At 20.9% G+C, this 26723-nt stretch overlaps 1 protein-coding gene across 1 annotated transcript; it reads right to left on the reverse strand.

The window, feature by feature from the left end:
- Nucleotides 1-20088: 20088 nt before the first annotated feature.
- On the reverse strand, nucleotides 20089-21168 carry LOC116434613 (transforming acidic coiled-coil-containing protein 1-like). The gene has a single exon (XM_076374148.1). It carries the CDS (start codon nucleotides 20813-20815, stop codon nucleotides 20273-20275), a length of 543 nt encoding a protein of 180 aa, XP_076230263.1. The 5' UTR covers nucleotides 20816-21168; the 3' UTR covers nucleotides 20089-20272.
- Nucleotides 21169-26723: the final 5555 nt, after the last annotated feature.

Raw genomic sequence — 26723 nt, forward strand, 5'->3', positions numbered from 1 at the left:
ACCTGGCCGAGTACCTCTCTGGTTCGCTGGAGGGGTACTTCGCCAGGGACGGGGGGGACGTTTCTTCGCTGTGGTCGAGGGCACGGAACGCGGCACGCAGGAGTCGGGACCTGCTCGGATTGCGTTGGCAGTGGAGCGAGGCGAGATCTGAGCTCTCGGTTACACTCAGGGGTTCTCGCGATCGGGAGACCATTGTTCCGCCCGTAGCGAGGGGCCAGATAATCCGCCGATTGCGGATGGCAGTGGTAGAACATTACCACCAACGCCTTCAGCGTAAGAAGGACCAGGGGAAGGTGTTCGGGGTGTCGTCGCGGAGTGGTGCTTCAAACCACTTCCTCCGCGGCGGCAACTTCACCCGCTTCGCCGATTGGCGCTTTATACACCGAGCTCGCCTCGACGTCTTGCCTCTTAACGGGGCAAGACGCTGGGGTGAGGGTGATAAGCGTTGCCGGCAATGCGGGGCGGAGCTCGAGTCCCTTCCCCACGTCCTTTGCCACTGCCGTCCGCACTCGGCGGCCTGGCAACTCCGCCACGATGCGGACGTTTCCCGCATCGCTAAGGCCTGCCGGCTCCCAGGGGAAGTAGGGGTAAACCGGACGGTCGAGGGCATCGACGGGGATCTGGGGGCTCTGAGGCCTGACATTGTCATCAGGCACGAGCCCTCAAGGAGCATCGTCATCGTCGATGTTACCGTGCCCTTCGAGAACGAGTATATTTCGTTCGAGGAGGCCAGGGCGCGAAAGATACAAAAGTACAAGCCCCTGGCCGACGCTCTCGGAGGGCGCGGTTATCGGGTGGCGGTCTCCGCGATCGTCGTTGGTGCTCTCGGCTCGTGGGATCCGGCCAATGAGTCGGTGCTGAAGAATAATTATTTTGCGTATCGGTAACCGATATGTATCTCTGATGCGCCGGCTCATTGTGTCGGAGACTGTCCGGTGGAGCCGGGATATCTACGTGGAGCACGTATCGGGAGTGCGCCAGTACCGCGAGGCACTCGCCGAGGATGTCCCGGCCCCTGATCCAGGCCGATCGATTGAAAATCTGCGGGGGCCAACTCCCCCGACCTAGATGGCGGAGCAGCAGTCAGAGGCAGCGATAGGGTAAGTACAAAGTTGATATCTAGTCACTAACCAAGTGTCTGAGCGCTATATCTAATTAATATACATGGATTACCCTTACAATTAATATTTTAACTAATAACCTATACTTACTTATTGCGTTTTTTTATTATTTCTTAACTATATATCTTAACTTTTCAACTATCTATTTTAATTTCTGCCTTTCTTCTATTTTATTTCCATGTTAGTTTTTATGCTAGTTACTATTCTTTGTTTTAATTAAACTATTACCTTTCTCTTCTTTTATCTATCGACTTTTTTTACTCTGTTATTTAACTGCACCGCTTTTTAACAATTGTTAGTTCTTTTATTTTAATAGTGACGGGACACTGGTTTTTTTTTTAATGGATCAACTTTGGTACTCTTTTACTAATTATAAACTACGATATCGACCTCTTCTCTCAGTTGTAACAGCCAGGTGTTTGCCTACAGGTTTATCTAGTCATCTATCTACATGCATATCTAATTATTCGTTTATTATTTATTTATTTATTTACATTTTATTTGTTTATTGACTTATCTATCTATCTTTTATTTATCTATTTATTTATTTACACTTTATTTGTCTATTGTTTTATTGATTCATTTATTTATCTACCTATTGTTTTAGCTATCTATATACTTATATATGTATGTATTTAGTCATTTATTTATCTATCTATTTACTTATTTATTTATTTATTTATTTATTCATCTATTTATCTACATATTTACCTACCTATTTATTTATTGATTGATTGATTTGTTTTTTCTCTATTTATTTAATACCTACCTAGTTTGGCTTAACCCTGGCTCACTCCTATCGCCTGCTATAAAACTCTGCTTACCATCCCGCTGAATCTGCACCTACGCGCATGCGCCCCAACCTAATTAAAACATTGCTACTAATATCTAATAATTTGTACATAGTCATTTACATTTTACTATTTATTTTGCCATTATCTAATTTATGTATTACTCCTGTTATTTTATTCCTGTATTATTTATTTAAGTTATTTTATTCTGCGTTGCGTTAGTTTCTTTGGCGAAGGTTCGGGCGGTTTAATGTCCCGAAACTGGCTAAGAAATTTTGATTCATGTACATACTTAACCCACTAATTGTATATGCCTATTTTTCGATTTTATTTATTTATGTTTACTTCTCCTGTCTTATTTTGTATGTTATTTATTTATTTATATATTCATTTATGAATTATTCTCACAGTACTCGTTTATTTTAATTTGTATTTATTTATTTATTTATTATTTTAGTGTATTCGGTTATTTTAATTTGTATTTATTTATTTATCTATTCATTCGTTTATTTTATTAACTACTATGTAGGCATCTATATGTGCTATAGCCAAGGCTGCAACTAGCAGTCCTAAGTGAATGCTATTGTAAATAAAATTAATATTATGATTAGCCTTCGCCATAAGGGCGTTACTATGTATCTACCCCCAGCCAAACTATGTAAGGCTGGGGGAACATTTTGTGGAAAATAAAAGCCTTTTATTAGTTTTATACAGTATTATATAGTTTTATATAGTTTTATATAGTTTTATATAGTTTTATAATGTTTTATATAGATTTAAATAGTTTTATATAGTTTTATATAGTTTTATATAGTTTTATATAGTGTTATATAGTGTTATACAGTTTTGTTAGTGTTATATAGTTTCATATAGTTCTATATAGTTTCATATAGTTCTATATAGTTTCATATACTTTTATTAGTTTTATATATTTTTATATAGTTTTATATAGTTTTATATAGTTTTATATAGTTTTATATTGTTCTATATAGTTATATATGGTTTTATAATGTTTTGTATAGTTTCATGTAGTTTTATATAGTTTTATATGGTATTATATAGTTTTATATAGTTCTATATAGTTTCTTATAGTTCCGTTAGTTTTATATGGTTTTATATAGTTTTATATCGTTTTATATAGTTTTATATAGTTTTATATAGTTCTATATAGTTTTATATAGTTTTATATAGTTTTATATAGTTTTATATAGTTTTATATAGTTTTATATAGTTTTATATAGTTTTATATAGTTTTATAGAGTTTTATATAGATTTATATAGCTTTATATATTTTTATATAGTTTTATATAGTTTTACATAGTTTTATATTGTTCTATATAGTTATATATGGTTTTATATAGTTTTATATAATTTTATGTAGTTTTATATGGTTTTATATTTTATTATATGGTTTTATACAGTTCTATATAGTTTCATATAGTTTTATTATTTTTATACAGTTTTATATAGTTTTATATAATTTGATATAGTTTTATATTGTTTTATATAGTTCTATATAATTTCATATAGTTCGATTAGTTTTATATAGTTTCATATAGTTTTATATAGTTTTATATACTTTTATATAGTTTTACATAATTCTATACAGTTTTATATAGTTTTATATAGTTTTATATAGTTTTATATAGTTTTATATAGTTTTATATAGTTTCATATAGTTCTATATAGTTTCATATACTTTTATTAGTTTTATATATTTTTATATAGTTTTATATAGTTTTATATAGTTTTATATAGTTTTATATTGTTCTATATAGTTATATATGGTTTTATAATGTTTTGTATAGTTTCATGTAGTTTTATATAGTTTTATATGGTATTATATAGTTTTATATAGTTCTATATAGTTTCTTATAGTTCCGTTAGTTTTATATGGTTTTATATAGTTTTATATCGTTTTATATAGTTTTATATAGTTTTATATAGTTTTATATAGTTTTATATAGTTTTATATAGTTTTATATAGTTTTATATAGTTTTATATAGTTTTATATAGTTTTATATAGTTTTATATAGTTTTATATAGTTTTATATAGTTTTATATAGTTTTATATAGTTTTATATAGTTTTATATAGTTTTATATAGTTTTATATAGTTTTATATAGTTTTACAGAGTTTTATATAGATTTATATAGCTTTATATATTTTTATATAGTTTTATATAGTTTTACATAGTTTTATATTGTTCTATATAGTTATATATGGTTTTATATAGTTTTATACAATTTTATGTAGTTTTATATGGTTTTATATTTTATTATATGGTTTTATACAGTTCTATATAGTTTCATATAGTTTTATTATTTTTATACAGTTTTATATAGTTTTATATAATTTGATATAGTTTTATATTGTTTTATATAGTTCTATATAATTTCATATAGTTCGATTAGTTTTATATAGTTTCATATAGTTTTATATAGTTTTATATAGTTTTATATAGTTTTATATAGTTTTATATAGTTTTATATAGTTTTATATAGTTTTATATAGTTTTATATAGTTTTATATAGTTTTATATAGTTTTATATAGTTTTATATAGTTTTATATAGTTTTATATAGTTTTATATAGTTTTATATAGTTTTATATAGTTTTATATAGTTTTACAGAGTTTTATATAGATTTATATAGCTTTATATATTTTTATATAGTGTTATATAGTTTTACATAGTTTTATATTGTTCTATATAGTTATATATGGTTTTATATAGTTTTATATAATTTTATGTAGTTTTATATGGTTTTATATTTTATTATATGGTTTTATACAGTTTTATATAGTTTCATATAGTTTTATTATTTTTATACAGTTTTATATAGTTTTATATAATTTGATATAGTTTTATATTGTTTTATATAGTTCTATATAATTTCATATAGTTCGATTAGTTTTATATAGTTTCATATAGTTTTATATAGTTTTATATAGTTTTATATAGTTTTACATAATTCTATACAGTTTTATATAGTTTTATATAGTTTTATATAGTTTTATATAGTTTTATATAGTTTTATATAGTTTTATATAGTTTCATATAGTTCTATATAGTTTCATATACTTTTATTAGTTTTATATATTTTTATATAGTTTTATATAGTTTTATATAGTTTTATATAGTTTTATATTGTTCTATATAGTTATATATGGTTTTATAATGTTTTGTATAGTTTCATGTAGTTTTATATAGTTTTATATGGTATTATATAGTTTTATATAGTTCTATATAGTTTCTTATAGTTCCGTTAGTTTTATATCGTTTTATATAGTTTTATATCGTTTTATATAGTTTTATATAGTTTTATATAGTTTTATATAGTTTTATATAGTTTTATAGAGTTTTATATAGATTTATATAGCTTTATATATTTTTATATAGTTTTATATAGTTTTACATAGTATTATATTGTTCTATATAGTTATATATGGTTTTATATAGTTTTATATAATTTTATGTAGTTTTATATGGTTTTATATTTTATTATATGGTTTTATACAGTTCTATATAGTTTCATATAGTTTTATTATTTTTATACAGTTTTATATAGTTTTATATAATTTGATATAGTTTTATATTGTTTTATATAGTTCTATATAATTTCATATAGTTCGATTAGTTTTATATAGTTTCATATAGTTTTATATAGTTTTATATAGTTTTATATTGTTTTACATAATTCTATACAGTTTTATATAGTTTCATATAGTTTTATATAGTTTTATATAGTTTTATATTGTTTTACATAATTCTATACAGTTTTATATAGTTTTATATAGTTTTATATAGTTTTATATAGTTTTATATAGTTTTATATAGTTTCATATACTTTTATTAGTTTTATATATTTTTATATAGTTTTATATAGTTTTATATAGTTTTATATAGTTTTATATAGTTTTATATAGTTTTATATAGTTTTATATAGTTTTATATAGTTTTATATAGTTTTATATAGTTTTATATAGTTTCATATAGTTTTATATAGTTTTATATAGTTTTATATCGTTTTACATAATTCTATACAGTTTTATATAGTTTTATATAGTTTTATATAGTTTTATATAGTTTTATATAGTTTTATATAGTTTTATATAGTTTTATATAGTTTTATATAGTTTTATATAGTTTTATATAGTTTTATATAGTTTTATAGAGTTTTATATAGTTTTACATAATTTTATACAGTTTTATAAAGTTTTATATAGTTTTGTATAGTTTTGTATAGTTTTATATAGTTTTAAATAGCTTTATATAGTTTTATATAGTTTTATATAGTTTTATGTGGCATTATGTAGTTTTATACAGTGTTATTAGTATTATATAATTTTATATGGTTCTATATAGTTTCATATAGTTTTAGTACGTTTTTATATAGTTTTATATAGTTTTTTGTAGCTTTATATAGTTTTATATAGTGACATATAGTATTATATAGTTTCATACAGTTTCATTAGTGTTATATAGTTTTATATAGTTCTATAGTTTTATATAGTTTTATATAGTTTTATATAGTTTTATAGAGTTTTATATAAATTTATATAGCTTTATATATTTTTATATAGTTTTATATAGTGTTATATAGTATTAGATAGTTCTATATAGTTTAATATAGGTCTATTAGTTTCATATAGTTTTATATAGTGTTATGTAGTTTCATATAGTTTTATATGGTTTTATAGTTTTAAATAGTTTTGTTAGTTTTATATAGTTTTATATAGTTTTATATAGCTTTATATAGTTTTGTTAGTTTTATATAGTTTTATATAGTTTTATACCGTACTATATAGTTTTATATAATTTTATTAGTTTTATACAGGTTTATATGGTTTTTTATAGTTTTATATAGTTTTGTTATTTTTATATAGTTTTATATGGTTTTATTAGTTTTATATAGTTTTATATAGTTTTATATAGATTTATATAGTTATATACTTTTATATAATTTTATATAGTATTGTTAGTTTTAAATAGTTTTATTAGTTTTCTATCGTTTTATATCGTTTTATATAGTTTTATATAGTTTTATATAGTTTTATATAGTTTTATATAGTTTTATATAGTTTTATATAGTTTTATGAAGTTTTATATAGTTTTATATAGTTTTAAATAGTTTTGTTAGTTTTATATAGTTTTATACAGTTTTATATAGTTTTGTTAGTTTCATATGGTTTTATATAGTTTTATATTCTGTTATATAGTTTTATATAGTTTTATATAGTTTTATATAGGTTTATATATTTTTATATAGTTTTAAATAGTTTTAGATAGTTTTAGATAGTTTTATTAGTTTTATTAGTTTTATTAGTTTTATATAGTTTTATATAGTTTTATATAGTTTTATTAGTTTTATATAGTTGTATATAGTCATATATATTTTTATATAGTTTTATATACTTTTATTGGTTTCATATAGTTTTATATAGTTTTATATAGTTTTATAGTATAGCTTCTCGCCCTTATGGCTAAGTTCAAAGTGTACGCACATAACACATGGGAGTACACTTTGATGACAGCCATAAGGCCGAGGAGAGATCTGGATTTGTGTTATGCGTGTAAACATTGATCTTAGCCATAAGGCCGAGATGCAATCTGGATTTGGTTAAAGCGAGTACAGTGTGATCTTAGCTACATAAAACTAATAAAACTATATAAAACTATATGAAACTAAATAAATCTATATATAACTATATACAACTATATAAAACTATATAAAGCTATGTAAAACTAATAAAACTATATAAAACTATAAAAAAACTATATAAAACTATATAAAACTATATATAACTATATAAAACTATATAAAACTATATAAAACTATATAAAACTAATAAAAGTATATAAAATTATATAAAACTGTATAAAACTATATAAAACTATATAAAACTATATAAAACTAATAAAACTATGTAGAACTATATAAAACTATATAAAACTAACAAAACTATATAAAACTATAAAAAACTATATAAACCTATATAAAACTGTATAAAACTATATAAAACTAACAAAACTGTTTAAAACTATATAAAACTATATAAAACTATATAAAACTATATAAAACTATATAAAACTATATAAAACTATATAAACCTATATAAAACTCTGTAGAACTATATAAGACTATATAAAATTGTATAAAACTATATAAAACTATATAAAGCTATATAAAACTATATAAAACTATATAAAACTATATAAAACTATATAAAACTATATAAAACTATCTAAAACTATTTAAAACTATATAAAAATATATAAACCTATATAAAACTATATAAAACTATATAAAACTATATAACAGAATATAAAACTATATAAAACCATATGAAACTAACAAAACTATATAAAACTGTATAAATCTATATAAAACTATATAAAACTATATAAAACTACTAAAACTATTTAAAACTATATAAAACTATAAAAAACTATATAAACCTATATAAAACTAATAAAATTATATAAAACTATATAAAACTAATAAAACTAATAAAACTATCTAAAACTATTTAAAACTATATAAAAATATATAAACCTATATAAAACTATATAAAAATATATAAAACTATATAACAGAATATAAAACTATATAAAACCATATGAAACTAACAAAACCATATAAAACTGTATAAAACTATATAAAACTAACAAAACTATTTAAAACTATATAAAACTATATAAAACTTCATAAAACTATATAAAACTATATAAAACTAACAAAACTATTTAAAACTATATAAAACTATATAAAGTTATATAAAACTATAAAAAACTATACAAAACAATATAAAACTATATAAAACTATATAAAACTATATAAAACTAATAAAACTATATAAAATTATATAAAACTGTATTAAACTATATAAAACTATGTAAAACTCTATAAAACTAATAAAACTATATAAAACTATATAAAACTATATAAAACTATATAAAACTATATAAAACTACTAATACTATTTAAAACTATATAAAACTATATAAAACTAACAAAACTATTTAAAACTATATAAGAATATATAAAACTATATAAAACTATAAAAAACTATATAAAACTATATAAAACTATATAAAACTATATAAAACTCTATAGAACTATATAAAATTATATAACACTATATAAAACTATATGAAACTATATAAAACTATATAAAACTATATAAAACTATATAAAACTATATAAAACTATATAAAACCATATAAAACCCTATAAAAGTATAGAAAACTATATAAAACTAACAATACAATATAAAACTATATAAAAATATATAAAAATATATAAAACTAATAAAACTATATAAAACTATATAGTACTATATAAAACTAGATAAAACAATATAAAACTAACAAAACTAACAAAACTAACAAATCTATATATAACTATATAAAGCTATATAAAACTATATAAAACTATATGAAACTATATAAAACTACATAAAACTATATAAAACTATATAAAACTTCGAAAACTATATAAAACTATATAAAACTATATAATGCTACATGAAACTTTATACAGCTATATAAATCTACTAAAACTATATAAGACTTTATAAAACTATATAAAACTATATAAAACACTATAAAACTATATAACACTATATAAAACTATATAAAACTATATAAAACTATATAAAATTAATAAAACTAATAAAAGTATATAAAACGATATAAAACGATATAAAACTAATGAAACTATATAAAACTATATAAAACTATAAAAAACTATATAAAACTAACAAAACTATATAAACCCTTATAAAACTCTGTAGAACTATACAAAACTATATAAAACTGTATAATACTATATAAAACTATATAAAACTATATAAAACTATATAAAACTAATAAAACTATATAAAACTATATAAAACTGTGTAAAATTCTATAATACTATATAAAACTCTATAAAACTATGTACAACTAATAAAACCATATAAAACTAATAAAACTATATAAAATTATGTAAAACTATATAAAACTAACAAAACTATATAAAACTAACAAAACGATATAAAACTATATAAAACTATATAAAACTCTATAAAACTATATAACACTATATAAAACTATATAAAACTATATAAAACTATATAAAACTAATAAAACTATATAACACTATATAAAACTATATAAAACTATATAAAACTATATAAAACTAATAAAACTATATAAAACGATATAAAACGATATAAAACTAATAAAACTATATAAAACTATATAAAACTATATAAACGTATATAAAACTCTATAAAACTCTATAGAACTATATAAAACTATATAAAACTATATAAAACTATATAGAAGTATATAAAACTATATAAAACTAACAAAACTATTTAAAACTATATAAAACTATATAAAACTATATAAAACTATATAAAACTATGTAAAACTATATAAAACTAATAAAACTATATAAAACTAATAAAACTATGTAAAACTATATAAAACTGAATAAAACTATATAAAACCATATAAAACTCTATAAAACTATGTAAAACTAACAAAACGATATAAAACTATATAAAACTCTATTAAACTATATAACACTATATAAAACTATATAAAACTCTGTGAAACTAATTAAACTAATAAAACTATATAAAACTATATAAAACTATATAAAACTATATAAAACTAAATAAAACTATATAAAACTATATAGAAGTATATAAAACTATATAAAACTAACAAAAATATTTGAAAGTATATAAAACTATATAAAACTATATAAAACTATGTAAAACTATATAAAACTAATAAAACTATATAAAACTAATAAAACTATGTAAAACTATATAAAACTGTATAAAACTATATAAAATCATATAAAACTCTATAAAACTATGTAAAACTGACAAAACGATATAAAACTATATAAAACTCTATTAAACTATATAACACTATATAAAACTATATAAAACTATGTGAAACTAATTAAACTAATAAAACTATATAAAACTATATAAAACTATATAAAACTATATAAAACTCTATAGAACTATATAAAACTATATAACACTATATAAAACTATATAAAACTAAATAAAACTATAAAAACTAACAAAACTATTTAAACCTATATAAAACTATATAAAACTATATAAAACTATATAAAACTATATAAAACTATAAAAAACTATATAAAACTAACAAAACTATGTAAACCCTTATAAAACTCTGTAGAACTATATAAAACTATATAAAACTATATAAAACTATATAAAACTATATAAAACTATATAAAACTATATAAAACTATATAAAACTAATAAAACTATATGAAACTATATAAAACTAATAAAACCATATAAAACTATATAAAACTATATAAAACTATATAAAACTATCTAAAACTATAAAAAAGTATATAAACCTATATAAAACTATATAAACCTATATAAAACTCTGGAGAACTATATAAAACTATATAAAACTATATAAAACTATATAAAACTATATAAAACTATATAACACTATATAAAACTATATAAAACTATATAAAACTATATAAAACTATATAAAACTATATAAAACTATGTAAAACTAATAAAACTATATAAAACGATATAAAACGATATAAAACTAATAAAACTACATAAAACTATATAAAACTACATAAAACTATATTAAACCATATAAAACCCTATATAAGTATATAAAACTATATAAAACTAACAAAACAATATAAAACTATAGAAAAATATATAAAAATATATAAAACTATATAAAACTATATAAAACTATATAAAACTAATAAAACTATATAACACTATATAAAACTATATAAAACTATATAAAACTATATAAAACTAATAAAACTATATAAAACGATATAAAACGATATAAAACTAATAAAACTATATAAAACTATATAAAACTATATAAACGTATATAAAACTCTATAAAACTCTATAGAACTATATAAAACTATATAAAACTATATAAAACTATATAGAAGTATATAAAACTATATAAAACTAACAAAACTATTTAAAACTATATAAAACTATATAAAACTATATAAAACTATATAAAACTATGTAAAACTATATAAAACTAATAAAACTATATAAAACTAATAAAACTATGTAAAACTATATAAAACTGAATAAAACTATATAAAACCATATAAAACTCTATAAAACTATGTAAAACTAACAAAACGATATAAAACTATATAAAACTCTATTAAACTATATAACACTATATAAAACTATATAAAACTATGTGAAACTAATTAAACTAATAAAACTATATAAAACTATATAAAACTATATAAAACTATATAAAACTAAATAAAACTATATAAAACTATATAAAACTGAATAAAACTATATAAAACCATATAAAACTCTATAAAACTATGTAAAACTGACAAAACGATATAAAACTATATAAAACTCTATTAAACTATATAACACTATATAAAACTATATAAAACTATGTGAAACTAATTAAACTAATAAAACTATATAAAACTATATAAAACTATATAAAACTATATAAAACTCTATAGAACTATATAAAACTATATAACACTATATAAAACTATATAAAACTAAATAAAACTATAAAAACTAACAAAACTATTTAAACCTATATAAAACTATATAAAACTATATAAAACTATATAAAACTATATAAAACTATAAAAAACTATATAAAACTAACAAAACTATGTAAACCCTTATAAAACTCTGTAGAACTATATAAAACTATATAAAACTATATAAAACTATATAAAACTATATAAAACTATATAAAACTATATAAAACTATATAAAACTATATAAAACTAATAAAACTATATGAAACTATATAAAACTAATAAAACCATATAAAACTATATAAAACTATATAAAACTATATAAAACTATCTAAAACTATAAAAAAGTATATAAACCTATATAAAACTATATAAACCTATATAAAACTCTGGAGAACTATATAAAACTATATAAAACTATATAAAACTATATAAAACTATATAAAACTATATAACACTATATAAAACTATATAAAACTATATAAAACTATATAAAACTATATAAAACTATATAAAACTATGTAAAACTAATAAAACTATATAAAACGATATAAAACGATATAAAACTAATAAAACTACATAAAACTATATAAAACTACATAAAACTATATTAAACCATATAAAACCCTATAAAAGTATATAAAACTATATAAAACTAACAAAACAATATAAAACTATAGAAAAATATATAAAAATATATAAAACTATATAAAACTAAGAAAACTATATAAAACTATATAAAACTATATAATGCTACATAAAACTTTATACAGCTATATAAATCTACTAAAACTATATAAGACTTTATAAATCTGTATAAAACTATATAAAACTATATAAAACTGTGTAAAACTATATAAAACTATATAAAACTATATAAAACTATATAAAACTATATAAAACTATATAAAACTATATAAAACTAATAAAACTATATAAAACTACATAAAACTGTGTAAAACTATAAAAAACTATATAAAATTATATAAAACTATATAAAACTAATAAAACTATATAAAACGATATAAAACGATTTAAAACTAATAAAACTATATAAAACTAATAAAACTATATAAAACTATATAAAACTACATAAAACTAACAAAACGATATAAAACAATATAAAACTCTATAAAACTATGACACTATATAAAACTATATAAAACTATATAAAACTAATAAAACTAATAAAACTATATAAAACTATATAAAACTAATAAAACTATATAAAACTATATATAACTGTGTAAAACTATATAAAACTGTATAAAACTATATAAAACCATATAAAACTCTATAAAACTATATAAAACTAACAAAACGATGTAAAACTATACAAAACTAACAAAACTATATAAAACTATATAAAACTAATAAAACTATATGAAACTATATAAAACTAATAAAACTATATGAAACTATATAAAACTATATAAAACTAATGAAACTATATAAAACTATATAAAACTATATAGAACTGTGTAAAACTATATAAAACTATATAAAACTATATAAAACTATATGAAACTATATAAAACTATATAATGCTAATAAAACTATATAAAACTATATAAAACTATATAAAACTATATAAAACTATATAACACTATATAAAACTATATAAAACTATATAAAACTATATAAAACTATATAAAACTATATAAAACTATATAAAACTATGTAAAACTAATAAAACTATATAAAACGATATAAAACTGTGTAAAACTATAAAAAACTATATAAAATTATATAAAACTATATAGAAAAAAACTATATAAACGTATATAAAACTATACAAACCTATATAAAACTCTGTAGAACTATATAAAACTATATAAAACTATATAAAACTATATAAAACGATATAAAACTAACAAAACTATTTAAAACTATAGAAAACTATATAAAACTATTAAAATTATATAAAACTATATAGTACTATATAAAACTGAATAAAACTAATAAAACTATATAAAACTATATTAAACTGTGTAAAACTATATAAAAGTATATAAAACTATATAAAACTATGTAAAACTAATAAAACTATATAAAACTATATAAAACTATATAAAACTATATAAAACCATACAAAACTATAAAAAACTATATAAACCTATATAAAACGATGTAGAACTATATAAAACTATATAAAACTATATAACACTATATAAAACGATATAAAACTAACAAAACTATATAAAAATATAGAAAAGTATATAAAACTATTAAAATTATATAAAACTATATAGTACTATATAAAACTGAATAAAACTAATAAAACTATATAAAACTATATTAAACTGTGTAAAACTATATAAAAGTATATAAAACTATATAAAACTATGTAAAACTAATAAAACTATATAAAAATATAGAAAACTATATAAAACTATTAAAATTATATAAAACTATATAGTACTATATAAAACTGAATAAAACTAATAAAACTATATAAAACTATATTAAACTGTGTAAAACTATATAAAAGTATATAAAACTATATAAAACTGTATAAAACTATATAAAACCATATAAAACTCTATAGAAATATATAAAACTAACAAAACTATATAAAACTATATAAAACTCTATAAAACTATATAAAACTGTATAAAACTATATAAAACTAATAAAACTAATAAAACTATATAAAACGATATAAAACTAATAAAACTATATAAAACTATATAAAACTATATAAAACTAACAAAACTATATAAAATTATATAAAAGTATATAAGACGATATAAAACTAATAAAACTCTATAAAACTATATAACACTACATGAAACTGTATAAAACTATATAAAACTATATAAAACTATATAAAGCTAATAGAACTATGTAACACTCTATAATACTATATAAAACTGTATAAAACTATGTACAACTAATAAAACCATATAAAACTAATAAAACTATATAAAACTATGTAAAACTATATAAAACTAACAAAACTATATAAAACTAATAAAACGATATAAAACAATATTAAACTATGTAAATCTAATAAAACAATATAAAACTATATGAAACTATATAAAGCGATAGGAAACTATATAAAAGAATGTAAAACTATATAAAACTAACAAAACTACATAAAACTATATAAAACTATGTAAAACTATATAATACTATATAAAACTATATAAAACTATATAAAACTATATAAAACCATACAAAACTATAAAAAACTATATAAACCTATATAAAACGATGTAGAACTATATAAAACTATATAAAACTATATAACACTATATAAAACGATATAAAACTAACAAAACTATATAAAAATATAGAAAAGTATATAAAACTATTAAAATTATATAAAACTATATAGTACTATATAAAACTGAATAAAACTAATAAAACTATATAAAACTATATTAAACTGTGTAAAACTATATAAAAGTATATAAAACTATATAAAACTATGTAAAACTAATAAAACTATATAAAAATATAGAAAACTATATAAAACTATTAAAATTATATAAAACTATATAGTACTATATAAAACTGAATAAAACTAATAAAACTATATAAAACTATATTAAACTGTGTAAAACTATATAAAAGTATATAAAACTATATAAAACTGTATAAAACTATATAAAACCATATAAAACTCTATAGAAATATATAAAACTAACAAAACTATATAAAACTATATAAAACTCTATAAAACTATATAAAACTGTATAAAACTATATAAAACTAATAAAACTAATAAAACTATATAAAACGATATAAAACTAATAAAACTATATAAAACTATATAAAACTATATAAAACTAACAAAACTATATAAAATTATATAAAAGTATATAAGACGATATAAAACTAATAAAACTCTATAAAACTATATAACACTACATGAAACTGTATAAAACTATATAAAACTATATAAAACTATATAAAGCTAATAGAACTATGTAACACTCTATAATACTATATAAAACTGTATAAAACTATGTACAACTAATAAAACCATATAAAACTAATAAAACTATATAAAACTATGTAAAACTATATAAAACTAACAAAACTATATAAAACTAATAAAACTATATAAAACTATATAAAACGATATAAAACAATATTAAACTATGTAAATCTAATAAAACAATATAAAACTATATGAAACTATATAAAGCGATAGGAAACTATATAAAAGAATGTAAAACTATATAAAACTAACAAAACTACATAAAACTATATAAAACTATGTAAAACTATATAATACTATATAAAACTATATAAAACTTTGTAAATCTACAAAAACTAAGGAAAACTATATAAAACTAATTTAAACTATATAAAACTTTATTAATCTATATAAAACTATACAAAACTGTATAAAACTATATAGAACTAACAAAACTATATAAAACTATACACAACTGTATAAAAGTATATAAAACTATATAAATCTATATGAACCAAATAAAACTATATAAAACTATGTAAATCTATACAAAACTAATAAAACTATATAAAACTACTAAAAGTATATAAAACAATATAAAACTATATAAAACTATTTAAACCTAATAAAACAATATAAAACTATACAAAGCTATGTAAAACTGTATAAAGCTATATAAAACTCTATAAAACTATATAAAACTATATCAAACTAATAAAAATATATAAAAATACATAAAACTATATAAAACTATATAAAACTATGTACAACTATGTAAAACGATATAAAACAAACAAAACTATATAAAACAACTTAAAACTACATGAAACTATATAAAACTATATAAAACTATATAAAACTATGCAAAACTATATAAAACTAGCAAAACTATATAAAACTACTTAACACTATATAAAACTATACAAAACGATTTAAAGTATATAAAACTATATAAAACTATATAAAACAATGTCTAACTAATAAAACTATATGGAATTATACAAAACTATATTAAGCTATATGAAACTGTACAAAACTTTACAAAATTATATAAAACTATATAAAACTATATAAACGTAGGAAAACTATATAAAATTATATGAAGCTATATAAAACTATATAAAACAATGCAAACCTAATAAAACAATATGAAACAATACAAAACTATGTAAAACTATATAAAACTATGTAAATCTACATAAAACTAAGGAAAACTATATGAAACTATATAAAACTATATAAAACTATTTAAAACCATATAAAACAATATAAAATTAATAAAACAATATAAAACTATATAAAACTATATAAAACTATATAAAACTATATAAAACTATATAAAACTATATTAAACTATATAAAACTAATAAAACTATATACAACTATATAAAACTGTGTAAAAATAATAAAGCTATATGAAACTATAGAAAACTATATAAAACTATATAAAACTATGTAAAACTTTATAAAACTATGTAAAACTATATAAAAATATATAAAACTACATAAAACTGTATAAAATTATATAGAACTATAATATACTATACCAAACTGTATAAAACTGTATAAAATTATATAAATCTCGCATAACCCAAATCCAGATCCCTTCTCGGCCTTATTGCAAAGATCGAAGTTTACTTGCATAACACACATCCAGATCGCTTCTCGGCCTTATGGCTATGCTTTGCCATAAGCGCGAGAGGGGATCAGCATTTGTGTTATGCGTGTTCACATTGATCTTATTAATAAGGCCGAGAAGCGACCTGGATTAGGATTATTCGCGTACACTTTGATCTTAGCCACAAGGCCGTGAAGCGATCTGGATGAGTGTTATGAGAGTACACTGTGATGTAGGCTATAAGGCTGAGATGCGATCTGGATGTGTGTTATGCGTGTACACTTTGATGTTAGCCATAAGGCCGAGAAGCGTCCTCGATTTGGGTTAATCGAGTACACTTTGCTCTAAGCCATACGGCATAGCAGCGATCTGGATTTGGGTTATTCGTGTACACTTTGATCTTACCCATACGGCCGAGAAGCTATCTGGTGGTGTGTTATGCGAGTACACTTTGATCTTAGCCTTAAAGCCGAGAAGCGATCTGGAGGTCTGTTATGCGAGTACACTTTGATCTTGTCCATACGGCCGAGCAGCGATCTGGACGATTGTTATGGGAATACACATTGATCTTAGCCATACGACCGAGATGCGATCTGGATTTCATTTATTCAAGTACACTTTGATCTTAGCCATGCGGCCGGGAAGCGATCTGGAAGTTTGTTATGCGAGTACACTTTGATTTTAGACATGCGGCCGAGAAGCGATCTGGGTGTTGGTTATTCGAGTACACTTTGATCTTAGCCATTAGGCTGAGAAGAGAACTATATGTGTGTCATGCGAGTATACTTTGATCTTAGCAATAATGCCCAGAAGCGATCCGGATGTGTGATAAGCGAGGACACATTGATATTAGCCATAAGGCCGAGAACGATCCGGATGTGTGTTATGCGAGTACACTTTGATCGCTGCCATAAGACCGAGATGCGATCTGGATGTGTGTTATGCGTGTACACTTTGATTTTTGCCATAAGGCTGAGAAGCGATCTGGATGTGTGTTATGCGAGTACACTCTGATCTTGGCCATAAGCCCGAGATGCACTCTGAATTTGGGATATTCGAGAACACTTTGATCTTAGCCATACGGCCGAGCAACAATCTGGATTTGAGTTATTAGCGTACACTTTGAGCTTAGCCATAAGCCCGAGAAGCGAGTTGGATTTGAGTTATGCGAGTACTATCTGTTGTTCGCAATAAGCCCGAGAAGCGATCAGGATGTTTGTTATGCGAGTACACTTTCCCCTTACCAATAAGGCCGAGAAGCGATCTGGATTTAGGTTATTCGAGTACACTTTGATCTTAGACATAAGGGCGAGATCCGATCTGGATTTGAGTTATTCTAGTACACTTTGATCTTAGCCACAAGGCCGAGCAGCGGTCTGGAGGTGTGTTATGCGAGAACACTTTGATCTCAGCCATAAGGCCTAGAAGTAATCTGGATGTGTGTTATGCGAGTACACTTTGATCTTAGCCATAAGCTTGAGTAACGATCAAGATTTGGGTTATTCGAGTACACTTTGATCTTAGCCATAAGGCCGAGCAGCGATCTGGATTTGGGTTATTCGAGTACACTTTGATCTTTTCCATAAGGCAGAGAAGCGATCAGGATGTGTGTTATTCTTGTACACTTGGATCTTAGCCATAAGTTTGAGTAGCGATCAAGATTTGGGTTATTCGAGTACACTTTGATCTTAGCCATAAGGCCGTGCAGCGATATGGTTTTGGGTTATTCGTGTACACTTTGATCTTAGCCACAAGGCCGAGAAGCGATATGGATTTGGGTTATTCGTGTACACTTTGATCTTAGCTATAAGGCCGGAAAGCGATCTGGATGTGTGTTATGCGAGTACACTTTGATCTCAGCCATAAGGCCGAGAAGCGATCTGGAGGTGTGTTATGCCTGTACACCTTGATCTTAGCCATACAGCCGGCAAGCAATCTGGATGTGTGTCATGCGAGTACACTTTGATATTAGCCATATGGCCGAGAAGCGAACTAGATGTGTGTTATTCGAGTACACTACTTATAAATAATTAATAAAAGGTGTTTTTTTAAAATAAAAACGTAATTTGCAATTAATTTTAGAAACAACGCATGTATACATGTACATATATATATATAATATAGATCCTTCATATCTAGCATACGGTTGTGTCTAAAACATCAAGGAGGGCGAGTAAAAAAATAAAGACTAATCGCGTTTGCAGCCGCGATACTCGTTTATTTATCGGCATTTTTATTCTGCGTTCTGGTGACCTACCCTGGCGATCACCTCATCCAATATTTGTGTCAGTTCTTTGTTTTCTTTAGCCTTCTGTTCAACCAGTTCGGCCAGCGAGTTACTTTTAAGCTCTGCTTTCCTTACCATAGCATGAAGCTTGACTATTTCATCTTCGTGTAGCTTTCGTATATTCTCCAAATCAGAATTAGCCTTCTCCAACTGAGAGGCGGCATGGTTCTTCAAACTATCGTACTGCGTTTGTAAGCATTTTATAGTTTCCATATTTTCCTGGATACCTTCTCTTAACACTATCTCATTATTCTTATATACCGATACGACTCCTTCCACCTTTTCGAATTTTTGATGTACATCGTTAAACGCAGCCTCAGTGTTCGACAAATGAACGTTCGTCGCTTGCAATTCTTCTTGTAGTTTCGCCTTCTCTTGCTCGAAATTCGTGCGGTCCCTTTCTCTCTCCGTGAGCAGTCGACTAATCGATTTCTCATATTCCTCGACTACGACCGTCATCTGAGATGTACTCTTTACCTCCTGAGCCATTTGTGTCTGTAACTGATTAATTTTCTTCTGGAAAGCATTTTTCTGCCTTTCCAATTCCGCCTTGTGATCCTTCTTCTGTTTCTCCAGCTCTTCTTGTATTGTAACACGGTCGCTCTCACTAACTCCAACTCCTTGCTCATATTAAAATCATTCATGAGCGGTGTCTCTGATTTTGGCTCATCAGTAGCCTGTTCGATTTTCTCTTTAGGTTCTTCCATTTTTGGTGTCATGCCTGTGGTAATGGGACTATAAAACAGTAATCTGTCTATGGCCGCTACAGCAGGATTACGTTTTGGTATGCAGATGCTTGGCGGTGGGCTCTCGGTTTTCCCATTCTGTTCTTCGTCGTTAATTGGTTCTGTATTCGTGTGTTATTCGAGTACACTTTGATCTCAGCCATAAGGCCGAGAAGCGATCTGGATTTGGGATATTCGATCACATTTTTATATTAGCCATAAGGCCGAGAAGCGATCTGGATTTGGGTTATTCGATCACATTTTTATATCAGCCATAAGGCCTTAGAAGCGATCTGGATGTGTGTTATGCGAGTACACTTGCGAGACCGCTTCTCGGCCTTACGGTCACTATCATCATTTCCACGCAAAACGCAGATCCATATCATTTTTGCGCATCATCTATAAAGCTATATAAACCAATGCGAAACTATATCAAACTGTATCAAACAATATAAAACTATATAAAATTATATATAACTAAATAAAACTATATGAAACTATATGAAACTATGTAAAACTAATAAAACTGTATTAAACAATATAAAACTGTGTAAAACTATATAAAACTATATAGATCTGTATAAAACTACGTAAAACTGTATAAAACTATATGAAACTATATAAAACTATATGAATCTAATAAAACTATATAAAACTACATAAAACTATACAACACTATATAAAACTATATAAAACTATATAAAACTATATAGAACTATATACAAAAAATAAAACTATATAAAACTATATAAAACTGTATAAAACTATATAAAACGATATGAAACTAATAAAACTATTTAAACTATAAAATTCTATTAAAAATATATAAAACTATGTAAATCTATATAAAACTATACAAAGCCATGTAAAACAATATAGAACTATATAGAACTATATAAAAATATTAAATCTATATAAAACTATAACCTACTATATAAAAATGTATAAAACTATATAAAACTATATAAAACTATATAAAACTATATAAAACTATGTAAAACTTTATAAAACTATATAAAGCTATATAAATCAAATAAATCTATACAAAACTTTATAAATCTATATAACACTGTATAAAACTGTACAAAACTATACAAAACTATATGAAAATATATAAAGTTATATAAAACTATATAAATAGCTATAGAAAACTATGTAAGTTTATATAAAACTAAAGAAACCTGTATAAGACTATATAAAACAATGTAAAACAAAGGAAAACTATATAAAACTATATAATACTATATAAAAATATATAAATATAATAAACTTATATAAAACATTATAAATCTATATAACACTGTATAGACTGTACAAAACTATACTAGACTATATGAAACTATATAAAACAATATAAAACTATATAAACCTATATAAAACTATATAAAACTATATAAAACTATATAAAACTATATAAAACTATATAAAACTATATAAAACTATATAAAACTATATAAAACTATATAGAACTATATACAAAAAATAAAACTATATAAAACTATATAAAACTGTATAAAACTATATAAAACGATATGAAACTAATAAAACTATTTAAACTATAAAATTCTATTAAAAATATATAAAACTATGTAAATCTATATAAAACTATACAAAGCCATGTAAAACAATATAGAACTATATAGAACTATATAAAAATATTAAATCTATATAAAACTATAACCTACTATATAAAAATGTATAAAACTATATAAAACTATATAAAACTATATAAAACTATATAAAACTATGTAAAACTTTATAAAACTATATAAAGCTATATAAATCAAATAAAACTATACAAAACTTTATAAATCTATATAACACTGTATAAAACTGTACAAAACTATACAAAACTATATGAAAATATATAAAGTTATATAAAACTATATAAATAGCTATAGAAAACTATGTAAGTTTATATAAAACTAAAGAAACCTGTATAAGACTATATAAAACAATGTAAAACAAAGGAAAACTATATAAAACTATATAATACTATATAAAAATATATAAATATAATAAACTTATATAAAACATTATAAATCTATATAACACTGTATAGACTGTACAAAACTATACTAGACTATATGAAACTATATAAAACAATATAAGACTATATAAAACTATATAAAACTATATAAAACTATATAAAACTATATAAAACAATATAAAAATATATAAAACTATATAAAACTATATAAAACTATATAAAACTAACAAAACTATATAAAACTATTTAAAACTAACAAAACTATATAAACGTATATAAAACTATATAAAACTAACAAAACTATATAAAACTATAAAAAACTATATATGAAACTATATAAAAACTATATAAAACTATATAAAACTATATAAAACTATATAAAACTATATAAGACTAACAAAACTATTTAAGACTATATAAAACTATATAAAACTATATAAAACTATATAAAACTAATAAAACTATTTAAAACTATATAAAACTGAATAAAACTATATAAAACTATAAAAAACTATATAAAACTAACAAAACTATATAAACCCTTATAAAATTCTGTAGAACTATATAAAACTATATAAAACTATATAAAACTATATAGAACTATATAATACTATATAAAACTATATAAAACAATATAAAACTAACTAAACTAAACTATATATAACTATAAAAAACTATATAAACCTATATAAAACTATATAAACCTATATGAAAATATATTAACCTATATAAAACTATATAAAACTATATAAAACCATATAAAACCCTATAAAAGTATAGAAAACTATATAAAACTAACAATACAATATAAAGCTATATAAAAATATATAAAAATATATAAAACTAATAAAACTATATAAAACTATATAGTACTATATAAAACTAGATAAAACAATATAAAACTAACAAAAACTAACAAATCTATATAAAACTATATAAAACTATATAATGCTACATGAAACTTTATACAGGCTATATAAATCTACTAAAACTATATAAAACTTTATAAAACTATATAAAACTATATAAATCTAACAAAACTATTTAAAACTATATAAAACTATATAAAACTATATAAAACTATATAAAACTATATAAAACTATATAAAACTATATAAAACTATATAAAACTATATAAAACACTATAAAACTATATAACACTATATAAAACTATATAAAACTATATAAAACTACATAAAATTAATAAAACTAATAAAAGTATATAAAACGATATAAAACGATATAAAACTAATGAAACTATATAAAACTATATAAAACTATATAAAACTATATAAAACTATATAAAACTATATAAAACTATATAAAACACTATAAAAATATATAACACTATATAAAACTATATAAAACTATATAAAACTACATAAAATTAATAAAACTAATAAAAGTATATAAAACGATATAAAACGATATAAAACTAATGAAACTATATAAAACTATATAACACTATAAAAAACTATATAAAACTAACACAAAACTATATAAACCCCTTATAAAACTCTGTAGAACTATACAAAACTATATAAAACTGTATAATACTACATAAAACTATATAAAACTATATAAAACTATATAAAACTATATAAAACTATATAAAACTAATAAAACTATATAAAACTATATAAAACTGTGTAAAATTCTATAATACTATATAAAACTCTATAAATCTATGTACAACTAATAAAACCATATAAAACTAATAAAACTATATAAAATTATGTAAAACTATATAAAACTAATAAAACTATATAAAACTAATAAAACTATGTAAAACTATATAAAACTGTATAAAACTATATAAAACCATATAAAACTCTATAAAACTATGTAAAACTAACAAATCGATATAAAACTATATAAAACTATATAAAACTATATAAAACTATATAAAACAATATAGAAGTATATAAAACTATATAAAACTATCTAAAAACTATAAAAAAGTATATAAACCTATATAAAACTATATAAACCTATATAAAACTCTGGAGAACTATATAAAACTATATAAAACTATATAAAACTATATAAAGCTATATAAAACTATATAACACTATATAAAACTATATAAAACTATATAAAACTATGTAAAACTCTATAATGCTATATAAAACTATATAAAACTATATAAAACTATATAAAACTATATAAAACTTATAAAACTATATAAAACTATAAATAACTGTGTAAAACTATATAAAACTTTATAAAACTAAATAAAAACTATAGAAAACTAATAAAACTATATAAAACTATATAAAACTGTATAAAACTGTATAAAACTATATAAAACTATATAAAACTATATAAAACTATATAAAACTAATAAAACTATATAAAACTTTATGAAACTATATAAACCTATATAAAACTAATAAAACTATATAAAACTATATAAAACTGTGTAAAACTATATAAAACTATATAAGACTATATAAAGCAATATAAAACTATATAAAACTATATAAAACTAATAAAACTATATAAAACTATATAAAACTATATAAAACTATATAAAACTATGTAAAACTAATAAAACTATATAAAACGATATAAAAACTATATAAAACTAATAAAACTATATAAAACTATATAAAACTGTATAAAACTAACAAAACTATATAAAACTATAAAAAACTATATAAACCTATATAAAACTCTATAGAACTATATCAAACTATATAAAACTATATAAAACTATATAAAGCTAATAAAACTATGTAAAACTCTATAATGCTATATAAAACTGTATAAAACTATGTAAAACTAATAAAACTATATAAAACTATATAAAACTATATAAAACTATATAAACCTATATAAAACTATATAAAACTATATAAAACTGTATAAAACTATATAAAACTAATAAATCTAATAAAACTATGTAAAACGATATAAAACCATATAAAACTAATAAAACCATATAAAACTATATAAAACTATATAAAACTATATAAAACTATAAAAAACTATGTAAAACGTATATAAAACTATATAAACCTATATAAAACTCTGTAGAACTATATAACCACCTTATAAAACTGTATTAAAGCTATTTAAAACTGTATAAAACTATATAAAACTAATAAAACTATATAAAACTATATAAAACTATATAAAACTGTATAAAACTCTATAAAACTATATAACACTATATAAAACTATATAAAACTGTATAAAACTATATAAAACTATATAAAACTAATAAAACTATATAAAACTATATAAAACTATATAAAAACTATATAAAACTAATAAAACTATATAAAACTATATAAAACTATATAAAACTATATAAAACTATATAAAACTGTGTAAAGCTATATAAAAATATATAAAACTATGTAAAACTATATAAAACTATAAAAAACTATATAAAACTAATAAAACTATATAAAACTGTATAAAACGTATATAAAACTATATAAAACTAATAAAACTTCATAAAACTATATAAAACTATATAAAACTATAAAAAACTATATAAACCTATATAAAACTCTATAGAACTATATAAAACTATATAAAACTATATAAAACTATATAAAGCTAATAGAACTATGTAAAACTCTATAATACTATATATAACTGTATAAAACTATGTAAAACTGTATAAAACTATATGAAACTAATAAAACTAATAAAACTATATAAAACGATA

The sequence above is a fragment of the Nomia melanderi genome, unplaced genomic scaffold, assembly GCF_051020985.1.
Source record: "Nomia melanderi isolate GNS246 unplaced genomic scaffold, iyNomMela1 scaffold0319, whole genome shotgun sequence".
NCBI classification, from domain to species: domain Eukaryota; kingdom Metazoa; phylum Arthropoda; class Insecta; order Hymenoptera; family Halictidae; genus Nomia; species Nomia melanderi.